General features: G+C 42.6%; 2 protein-coding genes across 7 annotated transcripts in view; one reads left to right on the top strand and one right to left on the bottom strand.

Moving 5' to 3' along the window:
* VEZT (vezatin, adherens junctions transmembrane protein) overlaps positions 1-13,927 on the bottom strand; it is a 69,013-nt gene extending 55,086 nt beyond the window's left edge. For 5 of the 6 annotated variants that reach the window (XM_047788256.1, XM_047788255.1, XM_047788253.1 and 2 more), the window contains exon 1: positions 13,805-13,927. In XM_047788256.1, coding sequence (XP_047644212.1) covers positions 13,805-13,840 — 36 coding nt within the window. In that variant the 5' untranslated portion in view covers positions 13,841-13,927. Of the gene's footprint in view, positions 1-391; positions 480-13,804 lie in introns of those variants that run through there. The other variant, XM_047788254.1, reaches the window with a different exon arrangement.
* Positions 13,928-14,467: 540 nt separating this feature from the next.
* The window catches only part of FGD6 (FYVE, RhoGEF and PH domain containing 6), a 120,521-nt gene continuing 118,034 nt past the window's right edge, over positions 14,468-16,954 (top strand). The window contains exon 1 of the mRNA XM_047788262.1: positions 14,468-14,505. Within this exon, the coding sequence (XP_047644218.1) occupies positions 14,490-14,505 (16 nt within the window). The 5' untranslated portion in view covers positions 14,468-14,489. The remainder of the gene's footprint in view (positions 14,506-16,954) is intronic.

The following is a 16,954-nucleotide window of genomic DNA, read 5'->3' on the forward strand; positions in this document are numbered from 1 at the left end:
CAATTCACAAAACCCTACAAAGAAAAATAAATGTCCCCACTACCATTAATTAGGTGGCCAATATACTAAATTTCTGTAATCCTTTCACTTATCTTTAATCAGTACACACAGGCACAAAGTATAATTAAAAAATAACTACTTATGCCCCCCCCCAAGCCTTGAATAATGTCATAGAAAAGTACCTTGCAAAATTAAAGATATCGTAAAATAACAGGAAGTACTTTTTTGGGGTGTACACATTTCCATACAACTTCTCAACTGCTATTCCAAAAGCCCCAAATCCATGTGTTAATTTAATTGTTCCTCATTATCAGCCAGGCAAAAATCCAATCACAGAATTCAGTATGATTAAGCTAAAAGGGTCCATAAAAATTGGTCGAGGAATACTCACAGACAGCATCGTTCTAATTTCTCCAGTTGACCTGGAGGAGAAACGGACTGCCTCTTGACCCTATTCTTTGGAGCCGTGCACGTCTCTCTTTGATGGATCCCACTTGTTTCTCTAGAACTACCTACAAAATGGCCACTGAACTGGAGGGCGTGTCTTCATCATTACTAAGCATTTTCCTACCAGAAGCAGCTCTTTGCAAAAGCCTGAACACAATTTCTTCTGGGCTACTCGGTAATTCTCCGTAACTAAGGAAGTAGTAACAGGCATAGCGGGATGTTAAAAATGCCATTATAGACTATTACTTAATATTTACATATACTTAGGGTTTTTTGTTTTTGTTTTTAAACCAGCAGCAGATAAGACATAGTCATACATTTTCCTGGCTGTAGGCTTCTGCTATATTCCAGTCAGAAATGTATCCTATCCAATTAATCTTTCATGAAATGTTATAAACAAAAAAAGCTTCAAAAAGATTAACTTTCCATTTTTTCCTATGTAGTAGTACAAACATACTTAAGTACAACAGTATCTAGTCCAAAACAAATCACACCCATCAAAAGAAAGATGAAGAGATGCAAAGGGAGAAAACTTGGCTTATAGGCTCCACGGATTAAAAATAAAGAGCAACAGTGACTTGGTTTTAACTAGGGTAAGAGAAGATAGTAAGGCTGACTGAGCTCTATCTTTGATGCTACTCCTTAATATTATTCAACATCTGGTTCATCACTTGGCATACACTGGGCATTTCCTGAGTGCAGAGCAGAGGCAAGATGAGAGAGTAAAACTATCACTTTCAGCTGCTGGAAAAAAACACGAGAGCCAGGTTGAACACATCGCCGAAATGATGGGTGTGAGAAAAGCATGCAATAAACATTACAATGAAGTTTGGATATTATTTAATTACACCCAACTTTTTCTTTTTTCCTTATCCCAAATAATAACAATAAAACATTTCTGTGGAGACAGAATTTGTGGTTCTATTAAAAGATAGAGAGTCTTTCTCTCAAAATGATTCATTACTCCCTATCATCAGGGAGATTCTGTACAGGAAAGTAAAACCAAAAGGACACGGCAGCAAAATATATACTAAAGCAGAAAATCAACTAGAGCTGTTGGAGATATGAGGTTAACGACTGTGGATTTATCAAGCAAAATCCCAACAATAAGATACAGTTGGCCAGATTCTGTCAGTGAAATAAATTACAACGTGGATTTAAAAATAAAGGATGGGGACTTCCCATCATGTCACGGCAGAAACGAATCTGACTAGGAACCATGAGGTGGCAGGTTCGATTCCTGGCCTCGATCCCTGGCCTTGCTCAGTGGGTTAAGAATCTGGGGTGGCCGTGAGCTGCAGTGTAGGTCGCAGATGCAGCTTGGATCTGGCGTTGCTGTGGCTGTGGTGTAGGCCGGCGGCTATAGCTCTGATTCAGCCCCTAGCCTGGGAACCTCCATGTGCCACGGGTGTGGCCCTCAAAAGACAGAAAAGACAAATAAATAAAGGATGTCCTCAAATATATTACTCCAAATAAAGGCTAATGGGCATTTTGATCTTCTGTAGTGGGAAGAACAACAATCGGTATATAAGCAACATTCTAAGAATCCAGAGGCAATGAAGTCACTATACAATACCTGTACTCCTGTGGCGTACACTGAGCTTTCGACCTTTTCTCCTAAATCCTTAAGGCATGATTTTGCTTCTGGGAACTTAGAACACCTGGTACAGAACCAGGAAAACTAAAATTGAGCCACGGTTTTCATCTAAAAATAGACTGGAAATGAGCAGAATCTCTTCCTCTATTTCCTAAGTAATAGAAGCCTCCAGGCATCTACTCTCATTTACTCAACCAACCTACCAGATTCAAGAAAATTTTAATATGAAAGGATGAGCTGGTATAACTCCTTTATAACTGATGGGAAGCAAGCTTTAGAGAAATTAAGTAATTCATTCAAGATTAGCATTGCTAATTAATGTCAGTCTCTTGACAACCAGTCTAGCCCCCTTTCCACAATGTTTTCCAAAAAATGAAAGTCATTAATAGAACTACATAAGATACCAAGATAACCAGTAAAAATAATTTAAGAACTGTATATCATAGTTTGAGACAAAGGAATTTGCATTTTAATAAGTGCAATAAAAATACACCAGAGAGATATCTACCATCTTTTGCAATATTTGCATGTTTTTGAAAATGTGAAAGTCTATTGGAGCTCTAAGTATATGTGATGAAGCAATGTAGAAGAAATAACATGATCCAGAGAGAAAAAGTAAAGATTTGTCCCTCAAGAAAAATTTTTATAATTTATGTTAAATCAACATTCTTACATATCTGGTAACTAGCTTTGGTCTGAATGGTCAATTTTTTTATGTCAATAGAGTTCTGATTTAGTAACTCCATTAAGAAACATTCTATTTCACAGTGATAAAAGCATGAGTTTTGTCATGTTTCTGATCTCAGTTACTATTCAAAAGTAAAGTAGGAGTTCCCGTCGTGGCGCAGTGGTTAATGAATCTGACTAGGAACCATGAGGTTGCGGGTTCAACCCCTGCCCTTGCTCAGTGGGTTAAGGATTCGGCATTGCTGTGAGCTGTGGTGTAGGTTGCAGACACGGCTCGGATCCCACGTTGCTGTGGGTGTGGCGTAGGCTGGCAGCCATAGCTCCGATTCGACCCCTACCCTGGGAACCTCCATATGCCGCGGGTGTGGCCCAAGAAATGGCAAAAAGACAAAAATAATAATAATAAAAAAAACAAAAACAAAAGTAAAATATATAAAATTCCAGAGCTTTATGTACTACAGGTAACTGAAAATGTTTTCAGGAAAAAGATGATACAATAATACCTAAAATTTTTTTACTTATTCCAGGCAGCAAGCTCCCTTATCAAGACAGCAAATACTGTCAATGTATACACACACAGACAAAACCAGTTTCCTTCCATTGGTCAAATCAATAATGCACGCAGGAAAGAATCTGCAAATGTTACTTATTAAAGTACCTTACTGTTCTTTAGAGATGTATAACAACCTTTAAAAATATAAAGAAAAGAGAATCTCTCAAGCAAGAGAGGAATTTTTTTTACAAGTTTTCCTCATACGTGGGAGATTGCACGAGAGCCATCTCATGTTCATTTGCCTAATTTAGTGCTGGGGGACAGGGAAAGCTACACCTGGACACACTGCCAACAAAGGGTTAATATTTAATAATTTACTGAGAAGTATGAAGGATGAAGGAGGGAAAGAAACCAAGACAAGAAAGGCTTTCCCAGTTCTGAACAATTACTTTCCCCAGTCGTGAACAAAGAAAAAAGAATGAAAAAAGGAGTTCCAGTACAGAAAATATGGTTACGGCGGACAGAGAATTCACGCAGTTCCTTGAGGACAACACTGTCTCTATAGGAAAGTTACCAAAGATGGTTTAAATGCACTCTAAATACTACAAAGAGGTAGAAACATTAGTCCTTGAACTCAAAAGTTCTTGTTTTCAAGTACTCTTCCCTCTAGGAGTAGAGGTCAAGATAAGACCAATGACTCAAAGGTTCTGGAGTTCATCTATACTGAAAAAAATCTGACAGCTATGGAAGAGCAATGTCGGAACTAATCACCTGAGCTAACAAGAGAATTCTTCCTCTCAAGACATTATAATTAGAGATTATAATAAAAGGGTAAAATGACAACATTCACATTGCAGTACTTATTTTGCTTAATATCCAGGTTAGATGTGGTATCCATCCTTATCTAAACTTTGTCCTACTGCTGCTTAGCCTGAGAGGTTCGAGTGTGAGGCAATGTTGTCCTTCCCACTTCAGCCTCTAGGGGGCAATCAGGCTCCAAGAGAAAGGATACTGGGGAATCTAGCCTTGAAGAAATGAAGATGGTCCTAGGTCAAGCACCAGGAATTGGGCCTGGGAACCTCATTCTTCCTTCCTTTCCTAATTCCTCTACTGCACCATCTTCCAGAGCACCCCCAGTCTACCCAGACTGGGAAGACTCAAAGGTGACCTCTGGAAAGAAAATACAAAAGATCAAAATTAGAAGAAAAGATAATAAAATTCACTAATAATCAAGGACACTGGCATTAAACCAAGATATTTCAAAAAGTTTTAAGTAGGGAGAGGATGTGATTAGAATACTTTCCAAAACTTTGCTTGATTTTGAATTTTAACATAGCACATGACTCTCTGAGTTAGTTTTAAGACATAAACAAGACTGACTTCTGATTCTGAAAATCACTAAAATAACAGCATTATACCAAATATACCAAAAATATCCCAGTTAAATTTTCGTAGAGGAGAGGTTAGGTCCTGTCCTATGATGGACATAGTGAGCTGGTCTGTTCAACCTCCATCCATGCTACACTCCTTCCTAGTGTGACTCTTGTATTAAAGAGATGAAAAAGCTAAATGAGATATTTTCTAAATTATATTGCAGCTAGAGTTCCAGATATAAATGAGGGTTGCCAATTTCGAAGGAAGCAGAAATCCATTTCTTGCTGCCTTTCCCCCTCCTCCTCCCCACTAACACAACCATGGAAGCCTACAATTTCTAAAGCAGTATTCCAATATGCATTCTCTTGCTTCCTGGTAATGCAGAGGCAGTTACGGTAGAGGCAGTGGACAGATAACCTGAAACATACTGCACAGGCTTAGTAGCAATCAAGTGGTAGATGGCAAGGAAATACGTCACAGGTTAAAAAAGCTGAAGATTCCCTCTAGTCAAACAGCCACTATTGTCACTGCATTGTAATACCTTGAAAGACAAATCATATACCCAACATGCTTTCTTTCACCTCTGCAAAAGAAGGCTCTCTGCCTGTGGCCTGAGATTCTTGTTGACTGAAAATGGTGATGCGGTGGGGGTGGGGGGAAGGGGCAGTGTTCTCAAGGCGGGAAAAGCCAAAAGGCAGGAAATAAGATAGTGGCCTCCAGCTTTTCCCAAAGGCCCTCCCTCAAGATAACGGGAACCAGCCCAGCTGCTAAAATCTGATTAAGGATACCTTTCCACCCAAGCTTCTTATTGCAGATGATGCGGAGAAATGATCCAAAACAGAACCAGTAAGCAATCCACAGACATCAGATTTGAGAGCTAAGTCTGTTTTTCTGTTTGTTTGTTTTTAGGGCCTAACCCTTGGCATATGGAAGTTCCCAGGCTAGGGGTCGTAGGGGTTGAATCAGAGCTACAGCTGCCGGCCTACATCACCTCGACAGCACCTCGGGATCCGCGGAGCATCTGCAACCTACAATACAACTCATGGTAACGCCAGATCCTTACCATGCTGAGCAAGGCCAGGGATCAAACCTGCATCCTCATGGATCCTAGTCGGGTTTGTTAACTGCTAAGCCACGAAGGAAACTCCCTTGAGAACTAAGTCTAAATGAGCTCTTTGACTGTGCTTACTTGTGTATACGTCTGCCTAGAAGCAAACAGCCTAGAAGTCTACCTTTCAGGGAACTATACCGTTAAGGAAACCAAAATCCTGCCAAAATTCGTACTTATTTATCCTCTAAAGCAGCTCTTGGGCCCACAACCTACACCAGCAGGAATCAGACTGTGGAAGGTGTGCCGTCCCCAAGAAAGATACACTACCATACCCATTTCACGGAAGCTATAGAGTGCTCAAGATGAGGAGGTAAGTTCTCAGAGGGCACAAGCAAAGGTCATGGAGGACAACGGATAAGAGTTAATCCTAGAGAACAGGACAGGCGCCACAAAATCGGTTAACCAAGAAGCCTTCTTGAAGGAAGACTGCAAGAAACAGATGGCACACTCAAAAGGGACAACTGAAAAGAGTTTATAAAGAAATGACCGCTTATCTACAAAGCCGTAAGATGGGGTAAGGCAACCAAGAGGGGAGAGTGAGGCACCAAGGGACGAGCAACAGCAGGAATTTATTATCTTCCAAGGGCCTAAAAGCCAAAGCAAAGAAGCAGCGTCGCTGAAGAAGATGAAGAGATGAAGCTAAAGGAATCCTCCAGCAGGACCCGTGGCTTTAGGTACAGGAACACAATGGCTCCCCAACAGTAGCCCTGCTGGGAGGAACGGAAAATATAAATGCCTCTCCATTGGTCTCTCTTCTACCCTCTTCCAAAAGTCTGAATATCTGTGTCCTCCCAAAATTCTTCTGTTGAAATCTAATCCCCAATGTGATATTCTTTGGAGGTGGGGGCCTTTGAGAGGTGCTTAGGCCATGCGGTTGGAGCCCTCAAGAACTGAATTAGTGCCTTAGGAAGTGGGTTCTCATTAGAATTCAACCACATTGGCACTCTTATCTTGGATTTCCCAGCCTCCAGACTGTGAAAAATAAATTTTTGTTGTTTATAAGCCACCAAGTCCAGGGCATTTTGTTATAGCGGCCTGAACAGATCAAGATACCTCTGACTTAAAAGTCTGCCTAAATGGACTCCACAGGACAAGAGAATACAGGCGATACAGTCCATAATGAGCAGGGTAGAATTACAGGCCTGGAGGGCGCAGGCCAACAGTTATCATTAACAATAACATCCATTCCTACCCATGCACTTGGAATCGCAAAGGCAATTACAAAGTCATGAGACAAATTACATTTCAAAACTTATAAAAGACAGTTGGTGCAGCACTCTGGGAAGTGTATAACCTTCTTAGCACTTAAGTCTTTAACTCAAGAAGCTACAGGAAAAAGCTCAGCAAAACTGAAGAGAGAAAATAGATAAAAGTAAAAACCAAAAATTCAGCTGGAGTTCCCGTCGTGGTGCAGTGGTTAACGAATCCGACTAGGAACCATGAGGTTGCGGGTTCGGTCCCTGCCCTTGCTCAGTGGGTTAACGATCCGGCATTGCCGTGAGCTGGGGTGTAGGTTGCAGACGCGGCTGGGATCCCGCGTTGCTGTGGCTCTGGTGTAGGCCGGGGGCTACAGCTCTGATTCGACCCCTAGCCTGGGAATCTCTCCATATGCTGCAGCAGCGGCCCAAGAAATAGCCAAAAAAAAAAAAAAAAATTCAGCTGATGGAGAGTTCCCACTGTGGAGCAGCAGAAATGAATCTGACTAGGAACCATGAGGTTGCGGGTTTGATCCCTGGCCTGGCTCAGTGGGTTAAAGATCCAGCACTGCCGTGAGCTGTGGTGTAGGTCGTAGATGCAGTTTAGATCCTGCATTGCTGTGACTGTTAACAGAAGTTGGCAACTAACAGAAATACTTGAGCTGGTCTTACAGAACAGCAGAGAAGGGAATGGCTTGTTAAAACCCCTCTGCTTACAAACCGCCTTCACGTGAACTATTTTTTTCCCCTCTCTTTAACTGCATACTCTCCAGGCTTCACTTAGCCTAGGCCATACACCACAAGACTCCTTAATCACCCATAGATAACACCTCACACATACGGCTGACTACAGTAATGGGGGCAGGGGCCTAAACGGTTTTTCAGGAACTCAGAGTCAGCTCTTGTCCAGTTCAAGCTGGGTTAAGACTTGTTGGGACCACGGACCGTAAGCCTGAGCTTGTGCAGGTGTTGGACGAATGCCCTTTTGATGTTAGAGGGCAAAAACCTCGCCCCCCAAATCATGCTAAGCACCTCCATTTTGAACATCCATCCCATGAAGAAACATGTAACACAGATACACTTGTCCAGATGTGGCACAGGACGCCGAGTACCTCAACTTTTTTCCCCTAACCCCAATCACCTTTCCTTGAACCTAAGACTACCCTACTCCTTTATCCCAGAAATATCTCACCCTTTGGAGGGGAGATCTGAGACTTGTGCTTCTCCCTTGGCTGCTCTGTGAATAAACCCTCTGCTGCAAACCTCAGTGTCTCAGCACCTGGCTAAGATCCACCTTACCAAACCAAGACTTAATTAGACTCTTGGCATCTTCCAAAAATGTAATGGAGCAGGACCCTACGGGGGCTTCCTGGTCCCAACATACTCCGCTGTAGCTCCTCTCTAAGGTATCCAGATAACAGTATCTCAAACACATTTCCTGAGTTTTTCAGATGCTAAAAACTACCAGCAAAGGGAAAAAATCAACTGCTTGAAGATCAGGAGCACACAGACCCCAAGACCCACGGGCACTCAATGATTGCTAATGACAACCACACTGTTAGCCCAACATCAACCAGTCAGAGAATTGCGCACGAGCTGATCCCAAACCCTGTGACACCCCTCCCTCACCTGGCCTTTAAAATGTTTGCTGAAACCCTTGGGGGAGTTCGGGGGTTTTTTGGAGGGATGCAGAAGGTATTTGTTTTCCTTACACGGCCCCGCAATAAACTTTTCTGTGTTCCAGCCTCCGATATTTCCATTTGTTTGACCTCACTGTGTGCTGGGCACACAAACTCAGGTTTGGTACAGAAAGAGAACCTTAAGCCCCTCAGTCAGGAACTACTCCATCAGCACTAGTGAGGGAATCTGCCCGCCATCCCCTGAAAGAACATGACACTGACACAACCAATCCATTCTTTGCTAGCCTGACTTCCTGGTCCACTGCCTTCCGCCTGTAAAAGTCTTTCATTTTTTACAGATGCTCTCTATCTGCTAGACAGGATGCTGCCTGATTCATACATTGCTGAAAAAAGTAAGATCTTTTAAATTTACTTAGTCAAAATTTGTTTGTTTGGTTTTTTTTTTTGTCTTTTTGCTATTTCTTGGGCCGCTCCCGCGGCATATGGAGGTTCCCAGGCTAGGGGTCGAATCGGAGCTGTAGCCACCGGCCTACGCCAGAGCCACAGCAACGCGGGATCCGAGCCTCGTCTGCAACCTACACCCCAGCTCACGGCAACGCCGGATCGTTAACCCACTGAGCAAGGGCAGGGACCGAACCCGCAACCTCATGGTTCCTAGTCGGATTCGTTAACCACTGCGCCATGACGGGAACTCCGAAATTTGTTTTTTGATAACGCTAATGAACTTTTGTTTTTTGTTGTTAATCCATCTTTCATTACAGGGGTCTCAGGCAAGAACTCAGAAGAGCAGAGAGAAAATTATTTTATCCTCCCCTATGTTCACAGTTTGTAAAATCAGTCCTAGAACACAGAAAGTGATAATAGCAAGCGGCTTGATTCATTTAGGAGGCAAGCAATACAAACGCTCACGGATTGGAAGATTCAATGCTATAAAGATGTCAGGTCTCCCCAAGTTAATCCTAGATTCAGAGCAATTCCAGTCAAATCTTGGTAAATTCCTTTGTTCAGAAGTGAAAATGACAGGCTGATTCTCTAAAACTTCTTTGCAAATACAAAGGGCTAAGCATAGCCAAAGCAATCTTGAAGGAAAATAAAGCTGAAAGATTTTATTCTATCAGATACTAAGACCTATTACAAGTTATAGTTATTAAAATAATTTGGTATAGGCACCAGAATGGTCAAACTGACCAACAGAAAAGAGAACACTCAGAGACAGAGCCACACATAAAGGTATCCTGATTTATGACAAAGGTAACATTGCAGTTCAGTGAGGAAAGGATGGTCTGGTCAGAAAATGCCAGGTTAACCAGCTCTCCATGTGGGAAAAAAACATATGTTGACCTTTACTTGATACCATACAAAAATCACTTCCAGATGAACGGCAGATCTAGAAGCAAAAGGTAAAATAAAGCTTTTAGAGAAAATAATTTTTTTGACCTCAGAGTAGGCAAATATTTCTTTCAAGACACTCACCATAAAAGAAAAAGGTTTACTTGGATTATGATAAAGCTAAGAACTTCTGGTCACTGAAAAACACTATTAAGAGGGGGTCACACACCTCCTAAGATATTCGAGGTACATATATCCAACAAAGGACTTACAACCGCTATGTATAAAGAACTCCAAATCCATAACAAGAAGAACTCAGAAGAAAAACATGCAACAAGCTTGAATTGGCTTCACTAAAGTGGATAGACAACTGGTCTTCAACCACATAAAAGACTCTTCATTTCCTTAACAAAGAAATGCAAATCAAAACCCAGAAGAAATACCAGTACACATTCAACATAATCGTAAGAAGAAAGGCTGAAATTTGCAAGGGTTGGTGAGGCTGTAGAGCAGTCGGACCTCACTTAACACTTGGGGTAGGAGGATCCATCAGTACAACCATTTCAGAATAACATTTGGTAACATCTACATACGGTGAGCATATGTATTTCCTAAGACTCAGCCATTCCACTTCTAAGTATAAACGCAACAGAAATATGCTCAACAAGACACATATACTGGAAGGTTCAGAGCTGCACTATTCATAATAGTCTCAAACTGGAAACTACCCAAAGGCTCTTAATAGCAGGGTGGATTAAAAAATGGTCACACAGGAGTTCCCGTCATGGCGTAGTGGTTAACAAATCCAACTAGGAACCATGAGGTTGCGGGTTCGATCCCTGGCCTTGCTCAGTGGGTTAAAGATCTGGCGTTGCCGTAGCTGTAGGTTGCAGACTCAGCTCGGATCCCACGTTACTGTGGCTCTGGTGTAGGCTGGCACCTACAGCTCCGACTCGACTGCTAGCCTGGGAACCTCCATATGCCGCGGGAGCAGCACGAGAAATGGCAAAAAGACAAAAAAAAAAAGTCACACATTCCTATGGAATACGACTGAGAAATAAAAAATGCTCACATGACCATATGGATGCATCTAACAAAACTAGAGAGCAAAAAGTCAAACAAAAAATGAGAGCATGTCCAAATAGAATTGCATAGTGTGTAAATTACAAAAACAGACAAAAGGAGTCTAAGTTATTCTAAGTCTGAATAAGTCCTTGGGGTGGGAAGAAACAGCTGAAAGGGAGTAACAGGGAGCTTCTGGGGATCTTCTGCTGTGCTGGTGATATTCAGTTACTTAATTTGGGTACTAGTTACATGGGTGTATTTAACATGTGAAACTCATCAGTCTGCCCATTTATGGTCTGTGCACTTCTCTTATGACTATTATCTGTGGTAAAAATTAATGTATGTAACAAAATGCAAATTAGACAACGAACTGAAAACTTTTTTCTACAAGGCTAAGTAACAGGAAAAATTTATGCAAATCATTTTTTTGTGTGTCTTTTTAGGGTCCACACCCACTGCATATAGAGGTTTCCAGGCTAGGGGCCCAACTGGAGCTGTAGCTGCCGGCCCACACCACAACCACAGCATCACTGGATCCAAGCTGCTTCTGCGACCTACACCACAGCTCACAGCAACGCTGGATCCTTAACCCACTGAGCAAGGCCAGGGAACGAACCTGCATCCTCTTGGATACTAATCAGATTCATTTCCAAAAAAAAAGGGAAAGAGAAAGAAAGAAAGGAAGAAAAATGTTTCCAATAAATGCACAAAATGTAAATTAGAACAGCAGAATGCTAATTTTCCTATCAAATTAGCAACGATTAAAGGAAACTAATAAGGTTTTTGGAGAAGATCTGTTGAAAATAATACTCTTATTCCCAATGAAAACCTGAATTGAGATGATCCTTTGGTTTTGGTCTTAAAAAATGTTCATACCCTTGAAAAACTGGTTTCCCTTCCAGAAATTATTCTAAGGAAAAATCAGAGATGCAGTTAAAGATGGACTTATGTCAGTGTTGACTACAATGGTATTTTGAAAGAATAAGAAGGAGAAAATGGTTACATTATGATACAAATACATGACGACATTATGTTATTAATGTTTTCAAAGGGTAATGAATAGGAATAGACTGATGATCAGGTTAAGTGAAAAGTACATACAAAATTCTATGTGGTATATTTTTTGTGTTAAAAAATATCAGATGTACAATTAAAGATATATTTGAGTTGGAGTTCCTGGGTGGCCTAGTAGTTAAGGATCCAGTGTTGTCACTGCTGTGGATCAGGTCACCGAGGTGGCAAAGGTTTGATCCCTGGCCTGGCAACTTCCACATGCTCTGGGTGGGGCCAAATTTTAAAAAAAGACACATTTGAGTAGAAAAAAAGTCTGTAAGAACACATACTATGAGATTAATAGTGGCCATCTTTGGATGGTAGAATATTGAGTGATTTTAATTTTGTGGCTTGTTTTCTACTGAAATGTTCTCTGAGCATGTATTACTGTTACATTCAGATATCTAAGGAAATAATCAGGTTAAAAAAAAAAAAAAATCCACCCAGTCAGTCCCCTTTCTCTAAGCAACACAGATTTCTGTCTCTCCTTCATCTCCCACATTGAATCTTCTGTTTCCTAGATTTTACCATAGAACAATCTGTCCAAGCCATTATTCTATTTTTTCTTCTTGAATTTCCAAAATTCAGGTGTTTGTCTTCCCTACTGACCTCCTCAAATCCAGACTCTTCCTTTTGGTAAAAGGGCCATATCTTTCACTACTTCTCCATTCTAGCCACATGGAACCACTTTACAGAGTGACACTTACCACTCACATCCCTTTACACCAGGTATTTCCACACCTCCCAATCTTGGCATACTGTTCTTTCCCTATAATGCATTTTCTCCCTTCCATCTTTCTAAACAGATTCATAGTCCAAGATTCACCTCCGATATCCATTTACTGGGTGTAGCTTCTCCAAGGCCACAAGAACAGACCGGGGCGGGGTTCCAAATCAATCCTCCAACGACAGTTTGGATGTATTTCAACATTTCCCATTCAATAATGTTTATTGCCTAGCTCTCTAACTGTACGGAACGAGATGTTTCTTTTCTTAAATTTCTTAAAATCCAGTTGGACGAATGGACTTTAGTAAAGCATACATATATGCTTTATTACAGGGGTGCGAGTTTTCACCTGTGTCTGATATATAAATGGCATCAAAAACATTAGCCTGTTTTTTTTTTTCCCCCTTTCCTTTTCATTCAAGATGGCAGAGGACGTCTTAAAATAATCCCACACAAAAGCACTCACACTGGAGCCTCGAATCAGAAGAACTGGCTACACCTAGCGTAATAGCAATAGGACAAAAGAATTAGATGCTGAGAAGCCCCGGCTCTAATCATCCACAGGAGGTCCCACACACAGATTTCCAACTACTTTAGAAAACTAGCACCTGCAGCCTTCATTCCAGGGCCACGCCTCGACCGTGAGTGGTGATCTGGGGCACCTCTGGATACTGACCCCCCAAAAAACTGAGGACGAAAAAGGGGGAGGATAAATTGTATGGGTGAGTATCCAAAACGCACGACTGGGCTCCGCCCCAACCAGGCGCGGACCCCCGCCCCGCGCGCGCCCGGTGCAGCGCATCCAATTCCCGGGGAAGGTACCGGTGGGGCTCTAGCCCATCGGCCGGGCTGGGAATTCTGGGAGGGCCTGAGGCAGAGGCAGGACGCGGCGAGAGTGCCTCCGGCTACACCTGTCAGGCAGCGGCCAACGCTAGGCCCGGAAATTGCCGGGATTCGGGGACAGAGGCCGGCTGGAGTGTCACCCAATCCCTCGTCTCAGGATCGTCCCTCGCCTGGCCTTCTTGCCTTCTCCCTCGTCCTTCCCAAACAAAGGCAGTTCACACCCACCGCCATTTTCTCCTTACCTCAAAAACCACCTCTTCGTCAAAATCCGGTGTCATCCTTCTCCGCCATGCCACCAGCCTCAGCACGATGGGAAATGAAGGCGGGAGAACAGGCTGCACCCAGGCGTCTGCTGCGCCCGGTCGCCGGTGTCCAGTAAACTACAACTCCCAGCATGTTTCGCAGCTCACGCCCCCTTTTCTGGCCGGCTCATTGGAGCAGAGCTTCAGCGTGTGGGCGGGAGGGGCGGGAGCGGGATGAAGCTCGGGGCTCTCTCATTGGACGAGGCTGAGACTTTTGTCCGCCTTTTACGGCCACGACTAGCAGGGGGCGCTTGGAGCTCAGGTTTTTTTTTTTTTTTTTTTTTCCTTGGAGTTTAGAAGGGCGCGCGCCCGCCAAACCTCGCTGAGCGCCGCTCGTGCCCGCGCCTGGCCGTCTTCCCGGAGCTCGGCTGGGCGGCGCTGGTGCCCGCCCGCCCGTAGCCTGCGGCTCGCGTCCGGGAGCGCTGCCGGGTCCCCGGAGGCGGCCGCATCCTTTGTGCGGCGCTCAAGTTGCGCTGCGGGGCCGCGGGACGGCATGTGGGCTCTACGGCGGCTTTTCTCTTCTGCCCAAACTCTCGAAACAATGGACTGTAAGGGGAGCGGGGATTGAAGGGGGGGAACGGGGATTGAAGGGGGCGAGCGGGGAAGCGAGCTGCACCGGGGAATCATGACTTCTGCCGCGGGTAAGTGACGGCGCTCGCGCTGCGGCTGGAAAGTTAGTACGAGCGCTGCAGGTCTTGGGCTTGGAGCACCTTTCTCCTCTGGGGTGGGTGGCGGTGTGCCCTCTACCTTTCCCGAGGACTGTGGCAAGTGCGGAGCAGAAGTGTTTGCTGCGGGGTTTTTTTCGTCCCTTCCTGCCAAGAGGGGCTCTGGAAATCGTTTCTTTTGGGACCTCCTTTTAAAGGAAGATCCATGTCGGGTGCTCCTAGCGCCAGGTGAAACGTAAGTGTGACAAGTAAAGAGGATGTTGACTTTTCCCTCCTAAAATTTGAGCGACTTTGCCGTTGCGTGTGAAAATAGTTTAGATTCCCATGTTAAGAAATCAGTTATTCTAGGAAAGGGCAGTGTTCCCGGAGTGTTGAACTCGGCGACTGGGCTGAGTCGCTTTAACCCTAGTATCGACTGGAAACCCTAACCCTTATTCAATAAAGAGGTTTAGATACTGTTACTCCTGTCCTGCTGGTTTTCCGCCAATTACCTGAGAAGCAGAGGGGTAGGATTGGCGATCGCAAGGATTTTGTTCATCTTCACCCAATTTTTAATGGATTTTTTTTCTATTTATACCTGGTTAGTGTAAACAAAGCCTTGTTTTCTGTCTGCCGGCAGTTCTTTCCCTTCACCCAAATGGTAAAGCTTGTACCTTTGTGTGGACTGGAGAATTTGGGACATTGTATTTTTGAACATTCTTAAGGAACAGTTATTTTCCAAAACAATTACTAAAGTGGTGTGAAATTAACTTTAGAAGAGCATAGATTAATTTTTAAACCAGAACTTAGTGTATTCGGCACTAAGGTTTTTTATAACGTTTTTGCCCACGTTGTAAGAAATAAACTTTCATTAGACATTTTATAGTAAAATAGTGTAAAGCTTCCTGGCAGAGTTGATTCTAGATCAGCACTTAGGTCTCAGATTAAATTGTCTTAGCTTTTCTTGGCATTTGTTTTAAATTCCTGCAACTTGAAACTGTCAAATAGCACTCTAAATGTTCTGATTTGTATTATTTCTAAAGCCTAGATATGTTAGAGTGTTGTACTGCTAGGTGTAGTCAGATTACAACTAAGGAGGCAAGCATAGCCAATAAGAATTAGAAAGCAAGCAGTGAAGTGGTCCAGAGAAACACGCTGTGGATCTTTTATGATGGTGTATGTATGTGTAGGAGGTATGTCATATGCTGCAAATTGTTCTTTATAAAATCTCTTCCTTACCAAAGGGAGGCTTTCTACTCACTTGAGGTGAATTATTTTCATCCTCAATTTCTGTGCCTCACTTTAAGTTTTATTAATGAATGTCTCACTTTAAAGTGGTTGGAATTTTAAAATCCTTGCAGCCAATTTTAACTCTGTAGTATCAAAACATTTAAAACACCTTACATCTGCCAATTTTCAATTCCAGTCCTAACCGCTTATAATGAACAGAAGCATTTAATTTAACATATAAGTGTGTAAACCTGATCTAAGTTTCAATCTGGAATTTTATCGTTCTGTCTTTGGAATTACCCCAGAATAATGCAGGCAATTTTTATATTGTATCATCTTTACAATTAAAGAACTCCCCAAACATTTTTGTGGTGTTTTAAAAGAGGGATACTTCCGGTGTGGAGCTGAGTTAGTTGCTTTTTAGCATGGCTTGCTGAGAAGCATTAAGGACTTTTTGTTCCCTCATCTGTTAAGATTTATTATAATTTTGTCTCATGCCTAAATGGAGAATGTAGAAAGGAACTGGGCTTTTCATTCCATCCTCCTCTTATTAAGTGGTCATCATTCTTTAGGTATTTATGATGCTCTTTAGAACAATATTCAAATTCATTCAAACTTAGGGAAAGATATTTGCATTGGGGGAGGGGATGTTTATTGACCTCACATCTAATCTGTGGAATGTGAAAGGGTTGGCTTAGTTTCTATGCATCCTAAAGAAGAGCTCGCTTTGTTTTTCTGCATCTATGAAAGAGGAGGTCCACGGTAGAGATTTTCGAATTATTCTAATCAGTACACGAACAAGGTATTTCGTATCTTTTTGGACATGTGCAGGTCTCAGTAATGCCTGTGCTTTGCTTTTTGGCGAGTCCAGTAGCTAAGAAGGTGTGCACGTGGACTGTAGCCATATGTGTGTCACAGATGACAAGTATGTTTGCAATTGTTAGTAAAATGGCACTAGTGCTTTACTTCTTACCTTATTCCCCCGTCCCCTGGAGCCAAACAGCTGTGTAAATAAAAGATTTGCTGCTGTGCTCAAAAAACCTTGGGGTCTAACTGTTGATACAGTATTAAGATCCAAAGGTGCTAGATTCATTTCCAAACATCGTGCACTTATTTCAAGAGTTTGACATTGGAGCAGACCGAAATATAATGGCTTGTTATTTTTTGAGTTGTGTTTCTTTGGCAATAATAATAATGAATTCAAATATTGCTGAAC

The sequence above is a fragment of the Phacochoerus africanus genome, chromosome 7, assembly GCF_016906955.1.
Source record: "Phacochoerus africanus isolate WHEZ1 chromosome 7, ROS_Pafr_v1, whole genome shotgun sequence".
NCBI classification, from domain to species: Eukaryota; Metazoa; Chordata; class Mammalia; order Artiodactyla; family Suidae; genus Phacochoerus; species Phacochoerus africanus.